We start from the raw sequence: 19,941 nt of genomic DNA, 5'->3' as shown, positions 1-19,941 counted from the left end.
AAGTCTTTATGAACAACAACTTACTCAGGAACAACACGACTGAGAAAATCAGCTCCAATGTTATCTACACCTCTAATAACTTCAGTTCTAAAGTTGAACGCTTGTAGAAAAAGAGACCATCTCATCAATCTGCTGTTTGAAACTTTAGTCTTTTGTAAATGAAGTAGTGGTCTATGATCTGTTTCCACAACAAACGCTCTTCCATACAAGTAAGACTTAAATTTCTGTATAGCCCATACGACTGCAAGACACTCTTTCTCCACAACCGAATAACGTTGTTCTCTGTCTAGCAGCTTCCGGCTTGCATACGCAACTGGAAATGTACGTCCATCATGCTTCTGCATCAGCACTGCACCAACTCCATGATTAGATGCATCAGTTCTTAAGATGAATGCCTTCGTCAAATCTGGTAATCTGGGAATTGGGCTGTAAAGCAACATGGATTTTAAACTCTTAAATGAATCATCATGTTCTTGTTTCCAGTCAAATTTGTTTGGAACACCTTTCTTGGTTAAGTCAGTTAAAGGAGCAGCAATAGTGGAAAAGTTTGGCACAAATTTTCTATAATAGCCAATCAAACCAAGGAAAGATCTAACCTGCTTCTTTGTCTCTGGCCTTGGTGCTTCTTGGATAGCTCTTAACTTCTTGTTGGTTGGCTGTAAGGTTCCTCCTCCAATAACATGACCCAAGTACTCGAGTTTCGTCTGCGCTAGCTCACATTTGGATGGTTTTGCTGTTAATTGCGCTCTCTGAAGTCTCTCCAGCACTTTTCTCAGTTCTGTAATATGTTCTTCAAAAGTTTCTGTATGAATGAGAATGTCATCAACAAAACTGTCAGTATGCTCTAAACCTTTGAGAATTTTCCTCATTAGCCTGTTAAAAGTAGCTGGGCTATTCTTCATACCGAAGGGCATTACTTTAAATCTGTACAAACCATCTGGTGTTAAAAATGATGTTAAATCTCTGTCTTCTTCTCTCAACGGAATCTGCCAATAACCCTTACCACCCCTGTCAACGCGCGATCGGCAACGCAGATGCGATCGGCAACGCAGATCAAAACATTGAAGAAGAAAGTATTGTAGGGGGTAAATTTAAATAGTTTTGTATGTGCTAGAGTGTAACCAGCTGAAAATAAAATTAGAAAACATTTAATTTAGATAATTATCTACAATTTAGGATTTACCGAGAGTAAATTTGTTTCACAGTTTTTGTGCAAATGCTACCGATCAAATCGACAATGTTCAAAATATCGAATTTTCATGCTTTGAAATAGTTTATTTTTGTTATTACCTACGGACATTTGCTGCTTTTGTTATGTAACGGTTCTTGAAGGTATGAACTAAATGATTTTGAAATTAAAACTACATATATTATCTTAAAACAAATTTTAACTGGAAAAGTTGACAATCGCGAGGCGATCGTCAACGACATGCATCTTTTTATGAAGCGATCGTACAACATAGAAATAGCGATCGTACAACACACGAAATAAGAATAGCACAAATCAGAGAATCTTGTTGTCAAAAAGTTTATTTTGATATACAATAGATATTTTACATTTAAATTAGGCAATCAGTCATTGTTATTTACCATTTTAACTCTTAAAATTGTTCTACATTAATACAGAAAATTGAAATTAACTACGTAGATTAAAGAGATACAATTGAAAAAGAGTTTGATGGCTAACAAAAATGTAAAGTAGAAATTTTACCTCAATTTTCATAACAGCGTCACCTCCCCCCAAAAAAACCCTAAATATCTTAGATGGTTTATCATGCAAAGCGTAAGTAAAGGAACATTTTCTAAACTCAAAATTCAATTTCGGAAATGTGTTGTGTGGGATGGAGGGAGGGGGTGTTATGATTCAAGTTCTTGAACAACCAAATTTTATCCAAAAATTACCAGCTGTCTTACCCTGATTTGACTTATACTGCAAAAGGGGGACAACCAGTCTATTGGTTTAGCCCCCCCTTCAATTTGCTTCCGACGCCTATGAAAGTAAAGTTTTCACCCCACCCACCCCGATTCTACACTGTACATGTACATGCATGAAATTAAAATCTGCAATTAATTTAAAAAAAAAAAATAATACTAATAATAATAACAGTTTTCAGTAAATAAAAAAAATATACTGTACTACATAATGCTGTTATACATGTATTAACACGTGCGTCTACAACACATTTTTACTGAAAACATTTACTGAAAATATTCGGTAAAATTGCTAGGTATGCAAATTCCTTTGATCGTTATTTTTATAGCATTAATACATATCTTTTTTATTTTCTGCAAAAAATTCAGTTTTTGATATGTATGCCAACTCCTGTAATTGCACTGTCATTTCATAGACAATAAAACCTTTTCTTTATATCGCTAAAATTCGGTCCTATAACACTCTACAGGTGTCTGTTTTAAACAATAATCAAATAATATCAAGTTCTCTTAAAATACGGACATTTTTCAACTAATATACAAGAACGTCAGTTAAATTCGCTCTTTCCATCTCGAAAATCAAATGCTCGGTATCTCGTTTTATTTCGACAGACTTTCCACCCATACCACATGGCTATCTATTACTTTATTTCATTAAAAGTATTTTATAAATTTCAAGTTGCACGATCGCATGTTTATCATATTTTCTTTGTTGTACGATCGCATATAGAGTCGTTGCCGATCGCCAAAACGTTTGGCATGTGTGCACTTAAAACCGTTATTTCAATGCTTTCTATTTGATGAAGAACTTCAAATTGGATTTAAAATTTATGATTTACCTATTTACAATGCAAATGTGCCTTTTGGACTGTCGGGTATACGTAATAAGGTAAGAAATACTGGTAAAACGAGCTTCATCTGTCACGTTAGGGCAGTCATGTTCAAGGAAAACTTAACTTTAACATAATATATGGTGATTTTTAATGCGCAGAGGACTTTTATGGTGTTAAACATGTCTAGTAGCATTTAAAAAGTCAGAAATGTTGAAGGAAAATTGCGAGGAAATAGGACAAAATAATGTTTTATTTAACCTCATCTTCCTCATGTAGTTGAATTTAACTATCCGCGTTGCCGATCGCATCTGCGTTGCCGATCGCGCGTTGACAGGGGTGCTTACATAAATCAAGTTTAGAAAAGAAACGACTATTGCTTATTTTAGTCATGATTTCATCTGGATCTGGCATTGGTTCTTGATCAAAAATCGTTACCTTATTCAAGTTACGAAAATCCACACATATTCTCTGGCTACCATCGAACTTCTTTGCCACGACAATCGAACTAGCATACGGTGATTCTGATGGTTCGATGATATTCATGTCAATCATATGCTGTATTTCTTCTCGGACTGCACTTCTGACTGCATACGGTATCTGATATGGTCTGTTTCTGATTGGTTCTTTGGTAGTGAGATGAACTTCATGCTGGATAACATTCGTTCTACCAGGTAGATCTGTTAAAACTTCCTGAAATTCATGTAAGACATCATTAATGGATTCAAGCTGATCTGATGACAGTGAATGATTTACCTTAACATCTGTGAATGACTCTGTTGCCTTCATTGGAAGAAGATGTAACAAATGTTCATTACTGGAGTCCTCTGTTTCCTCCGATTCCAAAACGACACAAGAGGCTAAAGTTGTTGGCGAGTCTGTATTCCTTTCCTCTCGAACATTGTATTTCTTCAATAAATTTGCATAAAACAAACGAATATGTCCATTCATATCTATCTGGTAATCAGTTTGTCCTTTTCTATCAACTACTTTGAAAGGTCCTTTCCACTGCATTAAAAGTTTGTTATGGTCTGTTGGAAGCAAGAGAAGAACGAAATCACCAACCTTGAAAGATCTCGGCTTTGTCCTTTTATCGTACTGTTTCTTGTAATGGTCTTTAGATTTCTGAAGTTCTTTCTGAGCCAGCTCACACGTTCTTGCTAGTCGCTCCTTAAGGTCAAGCACATACTGGTAAGTAGTTTTCACTTCCGGGTCCTTCTCCTCCTTTGTCCACAGTTCTTTCAAAACTGCCATAGGTCCCCTAACATTACGTGCATAAACTAGATCAAATGGAGAAAATTTAGTGCTTTCTTGTGGAACTTCTCGATAAGCAAATAACAATGCTGGTAAATATCTGTCCCAGTCTTTTGGTTTTTCAGAACTCATTTTCCTTAACATTGACTTCAAAGTACCATTGAACTTTTCTACTTGTCCATTACATGCTGGATGGTATGGAGTTGTTACTAATTGCTTAAATGATAAAAGTCGACCCACCTCTTTCATGATGTTGGAGGTAAATTGCGTACCCATGTCCGACAGAACTTCTTTTGGAATGCCAACTCTGCTGAATATCTCTACCAACGCTTCTGCCACCGTCTCTGTATCGATGTTCTTCAATGCAACCGCCTCTGGATACCTAGTACTGTAATCTACAACAGTCAAAATATATCTATTGCCTTTGTCAGTAATTGGAGAAAGCGGACCTACCAAATCTACGGCTACCCGTTCAAATGGTGTATCAATAAGTGGCATTTTCTCCAGCGGAACCTTCGTCACTTTGCCTTTAGGAAATGTTCTTTGGCATATGTCACATGATTGGCAATATCTCGTCACGTCACCCTGGATTCCAGGCCAATAGAAATTCGACATGATACGGTCTAGAGTCTTCTTTGTACCAAGATGTCCGCCTAGGATACTGTCGTGCGCAATCTTCATAACTTTCTGTCGCAAAGGTTCTGGAACAACAAGTTGTTTATACAGTTTTTCATCACTAACCTTTCTTGAATGATAATGTCTGTACAACAGTCCTCTTTCAACACTAAACCATGTCTCTATATTTTCACCAATGTTCTTCTTTCTGCCAGTCGCTGCATGCTCACGATACACTTTCAGGGAAGAATCGTCCATCTGAAGTTGTTTCATCTGATCAATTGTCATATCAGTATCCACTAAATCTGTAACTTTTAGCTTTTTCATACCTTTGTCTTCTTTTTTCTTTTGATTCCTTGTCTGTACAGCTTGAAGAACTTGACTACACTCTTCTCTAACGTCTTTTCTACACCACTGTGGATCAGGATCCGTCTGATTTCTGGCACCATCGATGTTATCTATAATAATATCGTAAACAGGTTCTTTCATACATAGAGCATTGATATTACCTGTGAAATAGGGAGTGTCGACATAGATGGAAGCCTCCTCTACTGTACGAACTGTGCCGTCTATCAGAACACATTTCTGCACTTGCCCAGTCAGCTGATCATCTGTAACCAAATCTCTCTTCACAACAACACCACTACAACCTGAGTCTCTTAATACTTTAACAAAGTTCTCACCGACATAACCCATAGCAACGGGCATCTTTTCACAAACCTTGCAGACGCCTCCAATAACAGGTAATATGTGTCCACATGCGAGTTTTACAAGTCCATCTGTGACACAACACTGCAACAGTTTATGTTTGAGAATGCATGCTGATCCTATGTGAGGCTGATTTTGATGCGATATAGCATTGCCCGTCTTGACTTCAGCAGAATTCTGTAAGCTGGAACTAGAATTGTCATTAGATTTTATGCAATTCAACTCACAGTTATGTCGACTCTGTAACATCGCAGCCTTTTGAGTATTGTGCGAAGTAGGTACTGCACGAGGAATTTTCTGCTTGGAGAAACAGTTTCTTGCCAAATGACCACTTTTCCCACAGATGTAATATTTTCTCTCACCCTTTTGCTGTGGTGATCCTTGGTACGCCTGTTGCTTTTGAAAGGATCCACTGCTGTTACCCTGAATACTGGAAATACTTGGAGGTTGCCTCTGAAAAACTTATAAGTCTTTAGTGAATGAAGTATAACCATGGGCTTCAATAAATTGGTCTGCGAGATTTGACATTTCTTCTACGTTTTCCGGATGTCTTTCTTTAAGATACATTCCCAACTGCTTACTACAACTGTTTAAAAACTGTTCTCTTAAACACAAATCTTTAAGACCGTCATATGTTTTAGGACTATCTGCTAAAGACAACCATTTCTCTACATAATTGTTCAGCCTAGCAAAGAATCGTGAAGGATTCTCACCCTGTTCTGGTCTGCTGGAACGGAACTTGACACGAAACCCTTCTTCTGTCAGTTGAAAACGCCTTAACAACGCTTGCTTCAAGGTACCATAATTCAGAGCCTCTGAAACTGGAAGTCTGAAATACACCTCAAGAGCTTTACCTTTCAGGAGAGCACTAAGATTAATCGCCCATGAAGACTGTTCCCACTTAGCACACGAAGCAAACCTTTCGAATCTCTGTAAATATGAATCAATACAATCTTTAGATTCATCAAACCGAGGTAACTTTGGCAACTTAGCAAGCGATTGAGAAGCAAGACCTAATGGACCTACAGCTAATTCTCCAGCTTTTCATTTTTGTAATTCAGTTTCTTTCTTAAGTTTTTCTAATTCAATTTCGCTCTCAATCCTTCTCGCTTCTCTCTCTGCTGCCCTTTCCATCCTTTCAAAATATTCTCTCTCTTTTCTGTCAACAAACTTTTGTAACTCAGTTCCTTGCAAACCTAACTTTTCTCCTAATTGTACATACTCCATTGTTACAATATGCAACGCAACAACAAACACCAAATGTGAAAATAAGAAAATAAAAAAATGCATATGAAAAAAAATAGTTTGTACAAAACCTGCGAAAAAAAAAATAATTCAAACAATAGAAATCTTTTTCAACTAAAGCCTTTTCTACAAAACGTGAAAATGATGCAGGTATACTTGGTAACAGGAAGTCTATCCCACCGCTGCCACCAAAAATGTCACAACTGACCTCAAGTTGTGATGGATTCGTTAAATCAGAATTTACAAACCAAAATAAATAATATTTTGTAAGACCTCCTTATACCAAGAAACAACAAGATTTAAAAAATTAACAATAAATTTATCTACATATGTACAATAAATATCAAATCGGCCAAAAGTTCAATCATGGTCATCACTGGACAGATTCACACTTCACGCCACGTCGCAATGTATGGTCCACCATATTGTCCCTTCCGGTCCACCATATCCCAAAAGTATCCTCACCATGTACACCAATCCTCCCGTCCAGAACAAAAGCTTAATATACAATTTTGGTCACCTACAATTTTCATAGGGTTTTCTAATAAAATGTTCGAAACACATATCTGTTCAATATACTAGATTTTACAAACAAATAACGAAAGAAAACATGTATTTGCCGTTTAACAAGTAAATGAATTAGAGCGTAAATATCTATATTCTCGCTATATTGCTTACAGTTTTACATAGAAAATTGCTCTTTAAAGCTAACAACAAAAATATTGTAAAGTATAAAAACTTACTGAGCTGTGGCATTTTATACATAAAAACCATACTGTCGGTCCCCAGGTCTTGCTCTCAACGCCGCTACAAAACATCCCTGAATCCCAAGATCACACAGCAGGGGAAACAGCTAAAACACACCCAAGTTCACACAGCATGGGTTATATAAAGGCACACCCAAGATCACTAAGCATGGGTAAAGTATAACTCACGGCGTCCAGACCTCATCTGACACACACTAGCCAACACCCAGTATAAATAACTGTCCAAACTACTCAAACAGGTTCGACGAGTATACGTTGATAAAAATAGAACAAATACAACTCAGTGACCAATAGTGCGTAAATGAAATAAACGATAACTCCTAATGCCAAAATGAAGATAACTCTTACCAAATCCTGTACAATAAGCTAATATTAAACATTGACACAATGTCACTTGTGACAAAAGTTAATATTTTGATACCCAAAGTAGGGTCTACTAACTGGAAAATACAATTGTAAAACATGAAAGCCCTATCACCATCTGTTCCCAAGTTATTGTCAGGCTAAAGTTTGTCCATAAGTACATAAATCTTCAAGATCAAAGTCATAAGGTCAAGATTATTGGTATCCAATGAAAAGGTATTTCCACAAGGATCACATATTTTCAGTATGGAAGCCCTAGCCCTAACCATTCAAAATTTATGGCAAAGGTTAAAAAAAATTATAGTATGTAAACTCCAAGATTAAGGTCAGAAGGTCAAGGTTATTGGTATTGAATGAAAGGTCTTGTCAGAAGAATTACATATGTGAAGTATGAAAGCCATAGCCCTTACTCTACAAAAGTTATTGCCAAGGTTAATTTTTTTTTTAAGTCCGGAAATCTCCAAGGTCAAGGTCAAAAGGTCGAGGTTATTGGCATCCTATGATTGCTCTTGCTACAAAGAATACGTATGTGATGTATCGTCAAAGAACATAAAACACACTTTTGGGTGGGTGGATCCAATTTGCAATTGGATTGTGGCTGTGTTTTATGTTCTTTTACCCACCTTTTTTGATAGCAGGCAGCAATGTAGCACATTTATTTTCATGTATGTTTAGAATTTTTTATGTTTAATAGGGGGTCAACTGAAGATATATAATATGTATACTATACATGACAATGATTTTCCAGGTTTTGATTTCTTAATTAGTCTGCTGGTTGACCCCCTTTTTTCTATTATATATCATTTACAATGACATTATGGTGCTGGGGGTCAGATTATGCAATATTGTGATAAAGATATGTAATATTTTATATTTAAGTCCCCTTCCTGACCCCCTTTCTTATACTGTAAATATGTTTTACTACTTTTACGTCATTTACTTCAATAAATGACATTTTTCACTTCAATGACATTTTTTTGTTTGTTGTTTGTTTTTGCCTGCTTTAGCCAAAAAACAAGCTCAGTTGTCTGGCAGGAGAACTAAGGAACATAAATAAGTTATTATTGTAAATAATGACCTTTATTTGACATGTTCTTGTATATTTCTTTATTTTAAATTATTGTATAACAATGTCTCTTTTGTAATAGACTTATGCAATGTGTCATCCGGGTTTTACTTATGTAACTTGATAACCCCTTTCCATATTGTTTTCAACCAATCAGCAGAGCGCTTTGCTATCACGTGTCGCCTTATTAAATTATTAATAAATATTTTACAGATGATTGAAAATTTGACTTAATTCGAAGTTTGTTTCATGATCCTGAGGCCTGATGTGGTAAATATCAATAGCAAAGAAAACATTGGAATTGTGTATAAGGTTTGACAACTGAATGAATGAATTACTGTTCTGTTTTGATTAGTTTGAGTCAACGAAAGATATTAGTTGGATTTGCAATAGGCGAAATTAAGATAGGAAATAGAGTTTTTGAAGCAACACTTTAGTTACATGCACTTGATGAAAATTATTTTTGAATCACATGCATTTGAATGTAGTATTGATTTTGACAGTTCAACTTTATTATGCTTGTCAAAATACTGTATACAGTGTAATTTTCGCCCAGTTTTATTTTCGCCCGTTCACACTTGCAAACAATTTTCACTTCACACAGTCGTAGTTTTACTATAATACTTATTATTATCATTATCGTTTTATATTTGCCCAAATAATGGTATGGCAAAAGAGGCAAAAATTTCCCTGTAAACAGTATTCCATGGTTAAGATACTTTCAATTTTGCATATTAATGTACATTTACACTGTGCTGCTTTTGATTTGTTACAATGTTTTCTAAAAAAGGCACAGTTCAATCGTTTGGTAGTCCCTTTCATGTTATCAAAATGATTGTAATGAACCAGAGTCGATAATGAAAATGAATACTTCTTAGTAATCATGACTGTAGACATATATAACTATTGTATAAGCAATAATAAAAAAAAATGGGGACCTGAATTCAAACTAATGGATGTTTATATGGATATTAAATTGTATATATTTAAAAACATTGTATATATAATTGTAAATATATAAATTCTTTTAAAACTTTAATTACTTACATGGTTTTCAATGTAAGCCTTTTCAAATATTTAATGCTTAAGACCAGTTCTTCCAATGATTTATTGGAATTTCTTTATATTCATATGAAGCAGCCGCCCGCATGGCGCAGTTGTTAGAGCGTCTGCTCTTGAGTAGCGAAGTAAGGAGTTGTTCCTTATGTCCCAGGTTCGAATCCAACCGTGGGATGTGGAGATCGGTCCTTCCGATGAGACTGTATAAACCGAGGTTCCGTGTCGCAGAAGATGCTTAGACGAAAAAGATCCCTCCCTGCCTAAGGGCCGTGAGTGCCGAGTATAGGACAAAATCTGCAGCTCTCCACCAGCAAGTGGTGGCGTCTCCATATGAGTGAAAAATTCTTGAGAGGGACGTTAAACAATATACAATCAATCAATAAATCATGTGAAATAGAATTTGTGCAAAATTGTTTGCGTGAAAAGAAGAAAACGCTTGCTGTGTCCTTCAACTCGAAGTTTATATATATCAACGACGAATGATCAATTAACAATTGTAATTTCCATTCTTATGTCGACACGATATATCCTGGTGAGCTTGAGATAAATATAGGATCTCCCATGATTTGTTGAGTATGGTTTTTATCGAACGAGTTGTATGATTTTTATCTTAGAGCCTTGGCGAGGGGATAAAACACACAACGTGCTAGATAAAAATCACATCTTATTACAAATTATGGGAGATCCTTTCTATCCCATATCAAATACTTCACAACCGATGTTTTACACTGTTTTTATATAGGACCCCACGTCTTTTTACTTCATCGCGCTAACACAAAAACTTTTGTGACGTCATAACTGCACTTTACTTTGGGACATGAAAACGATATCACATGAGCTATAATCAGGGGAAATAGGAGTAGACATAGGATAAAATATACAGTTGTACCACAGAGTCTGACATATCTATTTCATACTTAGATATTTTACTTGAACAAGACGCTAATGATAAATAAACAATAAAACTCTATGATAAACGTGGTGACTTTAACTTTTCTATCGTCAACTTTCCTTACTTATGCAGCCATATCCTTCATCACCTGCATACGGAGTGTATTTATCTCAATTGGTTCGATACGCAAAAGCTACACTCAGTACACTGAGCATGATTAATTTCTAAAACGAGGTAAATTACTGGCAAACATGTGGTAGAAACAACAATTTTAGCAGTCTCGTTTCAAGTCATCATTTCGTAAATTCTATGGTCGATACAATGACCTTGTCAGCAAATACAATTTATCATTGCGTCAAAAGCTGTCTGACGTTTTATATACGAATTGTTTGTCCATCATATACTCACTCCTCCCTGGCACTTGTTCTCACCTCTGATGTTTTGGAGGTCTGTGTTTCCTCTGTTCCTATTTTGTATAATTGTTATATGGACTTTGACATTGAATACTGTTCTTTATCTCCATAACCTTCATCTTTCTGGTTTGTATACATTCAAAATAGGAATAATTGTTATAAACTAAAGATGCAGTAATATTTCATAAAAGGTATGCAAATTTCCTTTCTCTTGCATTTTAGTCAAATTGTGATACCCCGTGTACATTATGTGTACATTATGATAATACCAAACATATCAAGATTTTATTTTTAAGATGAATATAGAATAATTAATTACAAATTCCCCCAATGCAAGCTATGAATATCATTACACATCTATAATTGTGTTTTCTTTTCAGAAATTTAAAAGATGTTTCAGTTGGATAGAAAAAATGTATCAGAATTCATTAACAATTGGACACTGAGACTGCTGGTGATTTCAGTGCTGTTGGTTCTAGCATCAGTGTGGTATACGTACTTTAATTCGAAGATGACAGACGAGGATATAATAATGACTGATGTCAATATAATGAGTAATAATAAAGCAATTAAAGAAATCAAGGAAAATGTTAAGGAATTGAATGATGCCTTATATAAAATGAAAAATGATATGGCGATAAAACTGTGCTAAAAGAATAATTTCACTGGAGGCAGATCTTCGTAAGTGTAACTCAAGTCTTCAGACTCTTACGGATAAAAATGCACAAAGCTTTTCCACGTTAGAAAATAAATTAAACATTCTATCCCAAAAACATGCGGACATTGAACAAAAGTATAAAGAGCTACAGGAAAAAGTGTCGGAAACTGAGATGGAGATTAAAAAACAAGGCAAACTGGTGTGCGTCTTGAAAAGTCAAGTAAAGAGAACATCAACTATATGAAAAAAGTGGAAATCACGTCATACTGGGGTAAGGAATAAACTTCTAGTTGTTAAAAATGATAGTGATGTTGGAAATCTTATTATTATTTGATTCAAAAGTGCGAATTCCTTGGCATTCCATTAAAATAAACTTATGCGATAACGATTAATTTTGACGCAGTAGAGTATCAATTCATAATATATCTATGATTTTTTCTTGATACATCACATCATTGTTCTCAGTTCGTGGAATAATTGAACAACGCTAGATCAAGATTACAATAACAGCGTTGTATTTGAGTTTATGCTTATTTAAATGCTAATTTTTTTCTGTTTTAGTGGATATCCTTCTGGTGTGCATAATTCTAATTTGCTGATCACGATCACCACTATGACAAAAGGAAGCAATAATGTAATGTATTTTTAGAATAATATTATCAAAAATAAAAAGACATGTAATTTTAATGAAATGTAAACTACTAGTACCAATTCATTGTAGTTGACATGCATATCTGTCCTTTGAGTTATGAAGCGGTTACGATTGATCTATGAAATTTATTTTAAAATTTTCTTTCCTCTTGTCCTAATTTAGAGAAACACAGGTGTTGGTTTTGCGCCTGATAAAGATAAGGTCATCCAATTAGAAAAGAAACCAGCTGTGGTCAGCTTTATTCTGTTTTCATCTGAAGCCCACAAGAGACTGGCAGATCACTTTCTTGATGATTACCATTACATCATCGTACACAGTTCTCAAGACATATCAAAAATCTACTCTAAGGTAGAAGCATTGAGTTAATCATTATCTTTGAAAAAAAAAACCCAAAGTATCATTAACGTTAAAAACGTAAAACTAAACGTTTAAATTTAAACTTAAAATTTAACTCCAATTAGGTTGTTTACCTCTTTGTGGATTTTATCGATCGCAATATCATATTGGAGGCCGAGACAGAGACCCAACAAATCAAAAGGGAAACCGTAGAAACCATAAGGCATATTGGAGGTACTTTAATCCGTTCGTAAGCTTTTTATGACCTATTTACTGTTAACCATGCCTTAATACTTTGTCCAATTATGCTTATCAAAATTTATTTTTAATGAAATTTGATTTGAAAAAATTTTGATACATGGTATAATTGTTTGCAACATGCACCTTTATTGAAGATTTATGGTTTGAATGCGTTCCCTTGCTTCTTGATTTCAACAGGTACGCCAGTTGTGATTTACAGACTGCACTCAGAATCTAGGAATCTAGAGAATGGAAAGCTCAATTCGGACAAATTAAACTCAATACAGAGTCATCCAACTTTCCGAGACCTCTCAGCAAATAACTATGTATTTAGTATTGACAAAAAATTTACTGAATATCAACGAACTAATCTGACAAAGTTCTTGGAAAATTAACATAGTGTTCTTTAGTACTCTAATGCAGCAAACATCATATATTCGAGCTTTGAACATTTTTCGGAAATAAAATATTTAAGGTAAATTTAAATTTTTTAAACTCAAATCTGACTGGAATTCAATATATAACGTGTAAAAGGTTATTTTAGATTTAGATCACGTATAATTCTACTAAGGTTTACAAATACTGACAAGAACACATTCTAACCCGCAAAGAGAATAAAATGTTTCATGTCATTTTTAGATACACTGTACTAGATCAGTAATTTGTCAGATTATATTTATTAGTCTGCATATACTTGATTGTTAGATAGAACATTATCAAGCTTCATATTCGATGAAAAAGCGTAGAAAAGACTTAGTTAATTGACATCTTCCTTCTAGATTATATAGGGTTCTTTTTTTATAATCTTGTAAATTAAGTTCATTTTATAGAGTATTCTCAGAGTAATATGCGTGTAATTATCATATATTCATTAAGTTAATATGTTTTCATCAATTTGAATAAAATGTCAGTATTGATATGTTTTATAAAAAGGAATAACGCCGATTATTACGATTATTTCACAGTGTATAATATTACAAGACAGAAAGTATTTTGACCCAATCAAAAGTATATTGCAACTGATCTCACCTCTGATTTCAGAGATCTGTGTTTCCTCTGCTGTTACTTTTGTTTAATTGAACTTTTGAGTATGTTTAATGTAGCTCATCTTTAAATTGATCAAATTTATTCATTGCAAATACATTTAAACAAAATTGATATTTCACGTCAACAAACAATTTTTTCAGCCAGAGAAGAGAGACAAGGCAAACAAACTATCTAATAATATCTGTTTTCTGATTATTTGGCTACGACAGGATACATAAAATATTGAACGATTGGAAATCACAGGATTTTACCCATCAAAAGCTTAAATACTTACAACTTTTCAACATTTTACACTATCATTCCCCACGATATTAAAGTTCAGGCTTTTCGATATCATTGGCAGCTGCTTTTTCGATAAAACTCTTGTAATCTCCATTCCTACGTCGATACGATATATCCAGGTGAACCTGAGATAAAACATACCACAGAGTCTGACACATTTGTCTCATATTTGGATATTTTACTCGAAAAAGACGTTAACGGTAATTTTACAACCAAACTCTATGATTAACATGATGACTTTTCAATCGTCAACTTCCCTTGCTACTGCGGCAATATACCTTCATTACCTGTATAAGCAGTTAATGTATCTCACTTTATCTGATACGCCAGAGCATGCTCTATGTATGAACAATTTCTAAAACGAGGTAAGCTATTGACAAACAAGTTGTTAAAACAAGAATATCAGCGATCTCGTTTAAAATCATCATTACAGTAACCTAGTCAGTAAATACAATTTATCATAGACTCAAATGCTGACTGACGTTTTTCATACTAATTGTAAGTGCATTATTTATACACTGAATTGACGACGGATTTTTCCCGTTATTATCTGATCATGACAAGGAGCACACGGCGGGTGTGACCGGTCAGCAGGGGATGCTCACACCTCCATGGCACCTGATCCCACCTGTGATGTTTTGGAGGTCCGTGTTTGCTCTGTTCTTATTTTGTATTGTTTTATGGACTATAAGATTGAATACTGTCAATACACAGTAGGAGCAGAACCCAACTATAAGATTGAATACTGCCAATACACAGTAGGTACAGAACAAACAAAGACTGGATTGGATGCCATGGAGGAATTAGCATCCCCTGCCCACCAACCACACCCACCGAGTGGTTGATCGAGAAATAACGGAAAATTTGTCCTCATTCAGTGTGTAAGAAGGATATGGAGAAAACGAACAGTATTCAATCTTACGGTCGAAAATATGTAAAGTTTACGCACGACACAAACCCAGACGAAATGAAATAGATAGCAAAGGTGACCTAAAAAGAGATATGAAATTAAAAAAAGATGTAGAATTCTTACTGAAACTGAGCTTAACACAAAATGCTGCAAAAAGAGGACAATATCATGAAACAGTTCAGATTAGACAGAATAGAATTGTTGCTCGAGTTCAGTTAAGTTTTGCCCCTGTGATCAAAATAATATTTTTATACAAAAGAGTGCATCATATACCGAAAAATTGTTCACTGTTTTATGATTGTCCTTCACAATGCATATTGGTAAAGTAAGACATATGTTAATGTTTCTTCAAAATTTATTTATTTCATAAATCACAAATATCTTTGAGACGCGCTTTTTGATCTTCGGAGAATTGTCGATAAATACTCAGAACACAGTCTCTAGATGACAACTGCTTCAGTGTGGGATGGTATTCTATAGAGGTCAGTTTCCTGGAGTACAGACGACCGTCCTCTAGTGTCCCGGAGTCGGGATGTAAGTGGTATATCACCACAGCGGTTCCTGTTATAAAAATACATAGTATACTTCATGAAAGGAAAAAGAAACGCAGGCTAAACTTTTGAGGTGATTCAAATTCATTTTTCTTTTTTATTTTTTCAGTATTCTTATATAACTTTTATAATCATTTTTAAAGAAAATGTAACAAAATTCCCATTTGAGTTTGTCTTTTAATTCATGAATTATTGAAAACCATATGACGATACTCCCAAAAGTGAACATCTCGTATTATCTTCAAAGTTTCCCCCGCGCATGAGTGTTTATCTTTCTAACCCTGGATACTGGGCGTGGGTTCCCACACTGTAAAATTAGTCAAACGACGCGCGCATGCACCACTGAGAGGAACACAACAGAAAGTTGATCGTCTCAAAACCAAAATTGTGCAATTGATTTCGTTCAGTTTTTGGGTGATTGTAATGATTATGATAGTCTGCTGTAATGGTAGCGGTTTATGTGGTAGTAAGGTGACGATTAAACAGGTTGTAAGACGAATAACACGACCTTAACGTGACTCTATTTACGTTAACGTCATCATCACGGTTGGATGCAAACCATTCAAGGCCCTCTCTGACGACGGGTAACACGTTTTATGGGGGGAAATTTACAACAAAATGCCCAGTTACCCGTTATTGCCTTTGCACAAACTAGAGCCCATAGAATTTCCATAAACTGTATCCAAGATTACAAAAATTCTATATTGTCTGCAAATATTGAAAAACAAAGTGTGTATCTCAGGTGCATCAAATGGTACAACAAGATTTGCTGACAAATTCGTCGTCATCGATTTTCACGTGTTTTGGACTTTCTTAGCGCTTTCCCTAAGTGACGTCATACATTTTATGGTTGGGTAATTCTGAACACTGATATTGAGGCATAGTACCTAAGTCATTCTCATCTGACCAATTTTCGTAATTTTTGGTCATGCGATCAAGAAACCTTCGAATACATGTATTATGCTACCTTGCGTTTCTTTTTCCTTACAGTATATATTTAATCTATAAATATTAGACAGGCTATTTAACATTTAATATAAAACTTTCACCAAGATATTTGATTTTTGGATGAAAAAAAAAACTAAATATTCTGAGGAATAGTATTTATCTTCTATATTTATTAAAATGATTTTGAAAATAGCAATACTTAAGCAGCAATATATATTAGTATTTTCATGACTTATTCATAACATACTTCCCATATTCCTTATATATTCTACTGTCTCCTTTCTAATTTGCTGTGGTTCTCTGTCCCCTTCCAGTATGATGTTACGTTCGTTAAAATCCACGAAGACAAGAAAAACCTGTATTATATAGAAAATAAAGAAATAATCAAATAAAAAATTGAAAAAAATTGTTTATTTTTAAATATCAAAGCTATTAATACCTCGGAATAAATTTGGTGTATTTGAGGTATGTCCCTGGAATTTTTCATAACAAGAGAGTCATAGCTGTCGGTGAATTCTCTCATTAAATCCTCATGGGATCTTTTACAATTCTCAGTAAAACTTATGACGAGAGGAACTTTGCCTCCCCCACGAAAACGGTTGATTTCCATTCCGTTTTTCCTCTGAAACAGCAAAACGATTCATTAAGATATACTTTTGAAAAATATCAAGGAAATCAATTGGAAAAACTAATATCATACTTCTAAATTATGTTGTTCATACTTCTTGATTTCTTTTAAGGCGTAAAATATACAAAAACATTACAGAGTTTTCTCTCCAATCTTTTATGACGATGTAGATAAATAGGATTATGATGACACAGATCAGAAGGATATCCACTACAAGATGAAATGAAAAATGAAAGCTAGCACTGTAAAATATTTATAAAAGATATCCATGTTAAAGTGAAACTTTGTGTGAAATTATTTGTATTATTTATACTAGTACGAGGGGTGATCAAAACGTTCGCGAACTAATTGAATAACTTCCATGAAAGAAACAATATTTGGTTTCAATTTTGATTATATTTTAAGTAAACCCTCCCCGATTTTATGCACATCAACCACCATTCTGCGCATGTGTGAATCACATGATATTGGCGGTCACGTGACCCCATCCGTAGCGTTCTGTCACAAAAGTTGAAAGATTTTTCTGAGTTTTATATTTCTTTCCATGTGAGTTAATTTTTATGACAAGAACAGTTCAATTGTCAGAAATGGTCATATCTCGGCAACAGAATGGGTGGATAAGAATATCCTTTCCAAAAATAAGCATGGCGACCATTAAAACACAAATCTTCTGTCTCGGGAGAGACCTTTGTTCAAGGTGGATAGAGAATGGGTGCTTCCTTTTTATCATATCTAATATGTTCAAAATCTAAAGTAAACGATATCTTAGGTATCTAATAATTATATTATTGCTCAAATATTCAACTATATTTAAAAGTGTTAATTGGAGGTCTTTGATAGCAAATTGCTTAATTAAAAATACATATCTTTTCAAACTTGCTTTCAATGGGCAAGATGACAAGTATAATTTTTAACCATCTGCATTCCTTCACTAAAACTATTAATCCAATCATTAATTGAATTTATAGGAACTAATTTATCTCGATAAACTGTGTACAAATTATTAAATGATACTGCAGAGGGATTTCTAAGATATACAATAAATTTTACAGTCGTTTGTTGAACGAGTTCGACTGAGACAACCATTTTTCGTCACAAGTGACCTACATAGTGACAACATTTTCACATTGTGATGTCACAAAGAAGGAGAAAAACTTTATTTAGCATATGCTATTTATAGACCTTCTGTATAGCTATGTGTGTACCGAATTTCATTCTAATCTGAATTGTGGTTTTGTAGATATAGAGATAGTTCGCGAACTTTTTGATCACCCCTCGTATGTTTATATTACATATATCTTAATCTTATTGATTTGAAGTGATTGCTCTAAGCTAAAGACTGCAGTGATCTTTTGATGTGATAAGGTCATGACCGCTCATTAAGATTTGGCTGGGAAATTTAGTTCTTGTCTCAGCATTTCTGACTTTTAATATCACTCGAGTCTCAGGGGGATTGAATGTCCGAAGTGCTGACCATGAGAAAATTCAGAATTCATAGTGTTTACAATTTGCAGGTTAATCTAGCAGGGATTGACAGTCTGTAGGTTAGGCAGTTCTTACTATTTAGCGTAGAGTTTGTGTTCAATTAGTTATTCATTCATTACTCATTAATTGGATTAGGTGCAAAAGAGGAGCTAGTAAGCATTCCCCTTTTGGCCGGTCATTTATAATTGGATATAATTATCGAGTAATTGAAAAGTATAATTCATCATATAGTCAAAAAATAGTCTATAATTAATATATACAGAGCAGGAGCGTGTACAACCAAATCGCGGCAATATCACCAATATGGATTCGATAATCCTAAAATATATTAATATAACCGTTTAATAAACATTTTGTAACGAAATCTTACCACGATTTGACATGATTCCTCTGACCTCGTTCTCCTTGCTCTCCTTGTTTGACCTTTCCACTAGTTGCTGAATCTTGTCTTCCATATCAGAAATTTGTTTTGAAAGCTGTTCGATTTTTTCAAAATTTCCTTCTTCATTTTTTTCAATTTTATGTATCCGATTCTCTAAATTAGGTATTTGTTGCATCGCACTTCTTTCTAACCCTCTAAGTTCATCATAAGCCGTCCACAATTCTCTAATTTTATTTTTAAATGTCCCAAAATCATTCTCAAGAGATTTTAGAGATTCAGTTAATGAATTTATTAAATTGAAAATCTTGTCAAATTGGCTTTCCATAGTTTCTTTTACAGTCTGAATTTCTTCCCTATATTGTGCATATATCTCATTTTCTTTCACTACATACAAATCGAATAGTTTTTTTACTTCTTGTTTTAAAAGTGTCAGTTCCAAAGCTAAATTATTTAGTTTTATTTTCTCCGAATTTTGTAATTCAAATAAGCTTGATTCTGGTGTAATGATAAATTCCTTGTTATCTTTTTCACTTGAATCTTTCTCTGATTTGGAAATGTATTCTTCGTCTACACTGGATAATTGTCCATCTTCCGACTCTTTTAATTCAGAGTCGCGTGAATTTAAATAAATGGGAGAAAGAAAGCCTATAAATAAAGGAATTATCAGAATGATCCAAT

The 19,941-nt window shown here is 34.3% G+C and overlaps 2 protein-coding genes across 2 annotated transcripts; one reads left to right on the top strand and one right to left on the bottom strand.

Annotated features, from left to right (window-relative positions):
- The first annotated feature begins 11,800 nt into the window (after positions 1–11,800).
- Positions 11,801–13,425, top strand: LOC134267642 (uncharacterized). Its single transcript, XM_062749850.1, has 5 exons — positions 11,801–12,073; positions 12,364–12,436; positions 12,617–12,802; positions 12,916–13,024; positions 13,229–13,425. Exons 2-5 carry the CDS (start codon positions 12,416–12,418, stop codon positions 13,423–13,425), a joined length of 513 nt encoding a protein of 170 aa, XP_062605834.1. The 5' UTR covers positions 11,801–12,073; positions 12,364–12,415.
- A 2,208-nt stretch (positions 13,426–15,633) lies between these two features.
- LOC134267640 (uncharacterized) lies at positions 15,634–19,336 on the bottom strand. Its single transcript, XM_062749849.1, has 4 exons — positions 19,277–19,336; positions 17,208–17,390; positions 17,016–17,124; positions 15,634–15,830 (listed from the first exon to the last, which is right to left on the bottom strand). Exons 1-4 carry the CDS (start codon positions 19,334–19,336, stop codon positions 15,634–15,636), a joined length of 549 nt encoding a protein of 182 aa, XP_062605833.1.
- Positions 19,337–19,941: the final 605 nt, after the last annotated feature.

This window comes from Saccostrea cucullata, unplaced genomic scaffold, assembly GCF_032062105.1.
Source record: "Saccostrea cucullata isolate Sc308-1 unplaced genomic scaffold, CSIRO_AGI_Scuc_v1 ctg2320, whole genome shotgun sequence".
Classification (NCBI taxonomy): domain Eukaryota; kingdom Metazoa; phylum Mollusca; class Bivalvia; order Ostreida; family Ostreidae; genus Saccostrea; species Saccostrea cuccullata.
This window is presented reverse-complemented; position numbering and strand designations above follow the sequence as displayed.

What these genes read in the sequence shown, in the direction of transcription:
- LOC134267642 (XM_062749850.1), top strand. Translation starts at nt 12,416, where the DNA reads ATGACAAAAGGAAGCAATAAT. An exon ending in TGACAAAAGGAAGCAATAAT is followed by an intron (nt 12,437 to 12,616) that starts GTAATGTATTTT and finishes GTCCTAATTTAG; the next exon opens with AGAAACACAGGTGTTGGTTT. An exon ending in AACCATAAGGCATATTGGAG is followed by an intron (nt 13,025 to 13,228) that starts GTACTTTAATCC and finishes TGATTTCAACAG; the next exon opens with GTACGCCAGTTGTGATTTAC.
- LOC134267640 (XM_062749849.1), bottom strand. Translation starts at nt 19,336, where the DNA reads ATGGAAGACAAGATTCAGCAACTAGTGGAAAGGTCAAACAAGGAGAGC. An exon ending in AGGAGAGCAAGGAGAACGAG is followed by an intron (nt 17,391 to 19,276) that starts GTCAGAGGAATC and finishes TTGCTGTTTCAG; the next exon opens with AGGAAAAACGGAATGGAAAT. An exon ending in TACACCAAATTTATTCCGAG is followed by an intron (nt 17,125 to 17,207) that starts GTATTAATAGCT and finishes TATATAATACAG; the next exon opens with GTTTTTCTTGTCTTCGTGGA.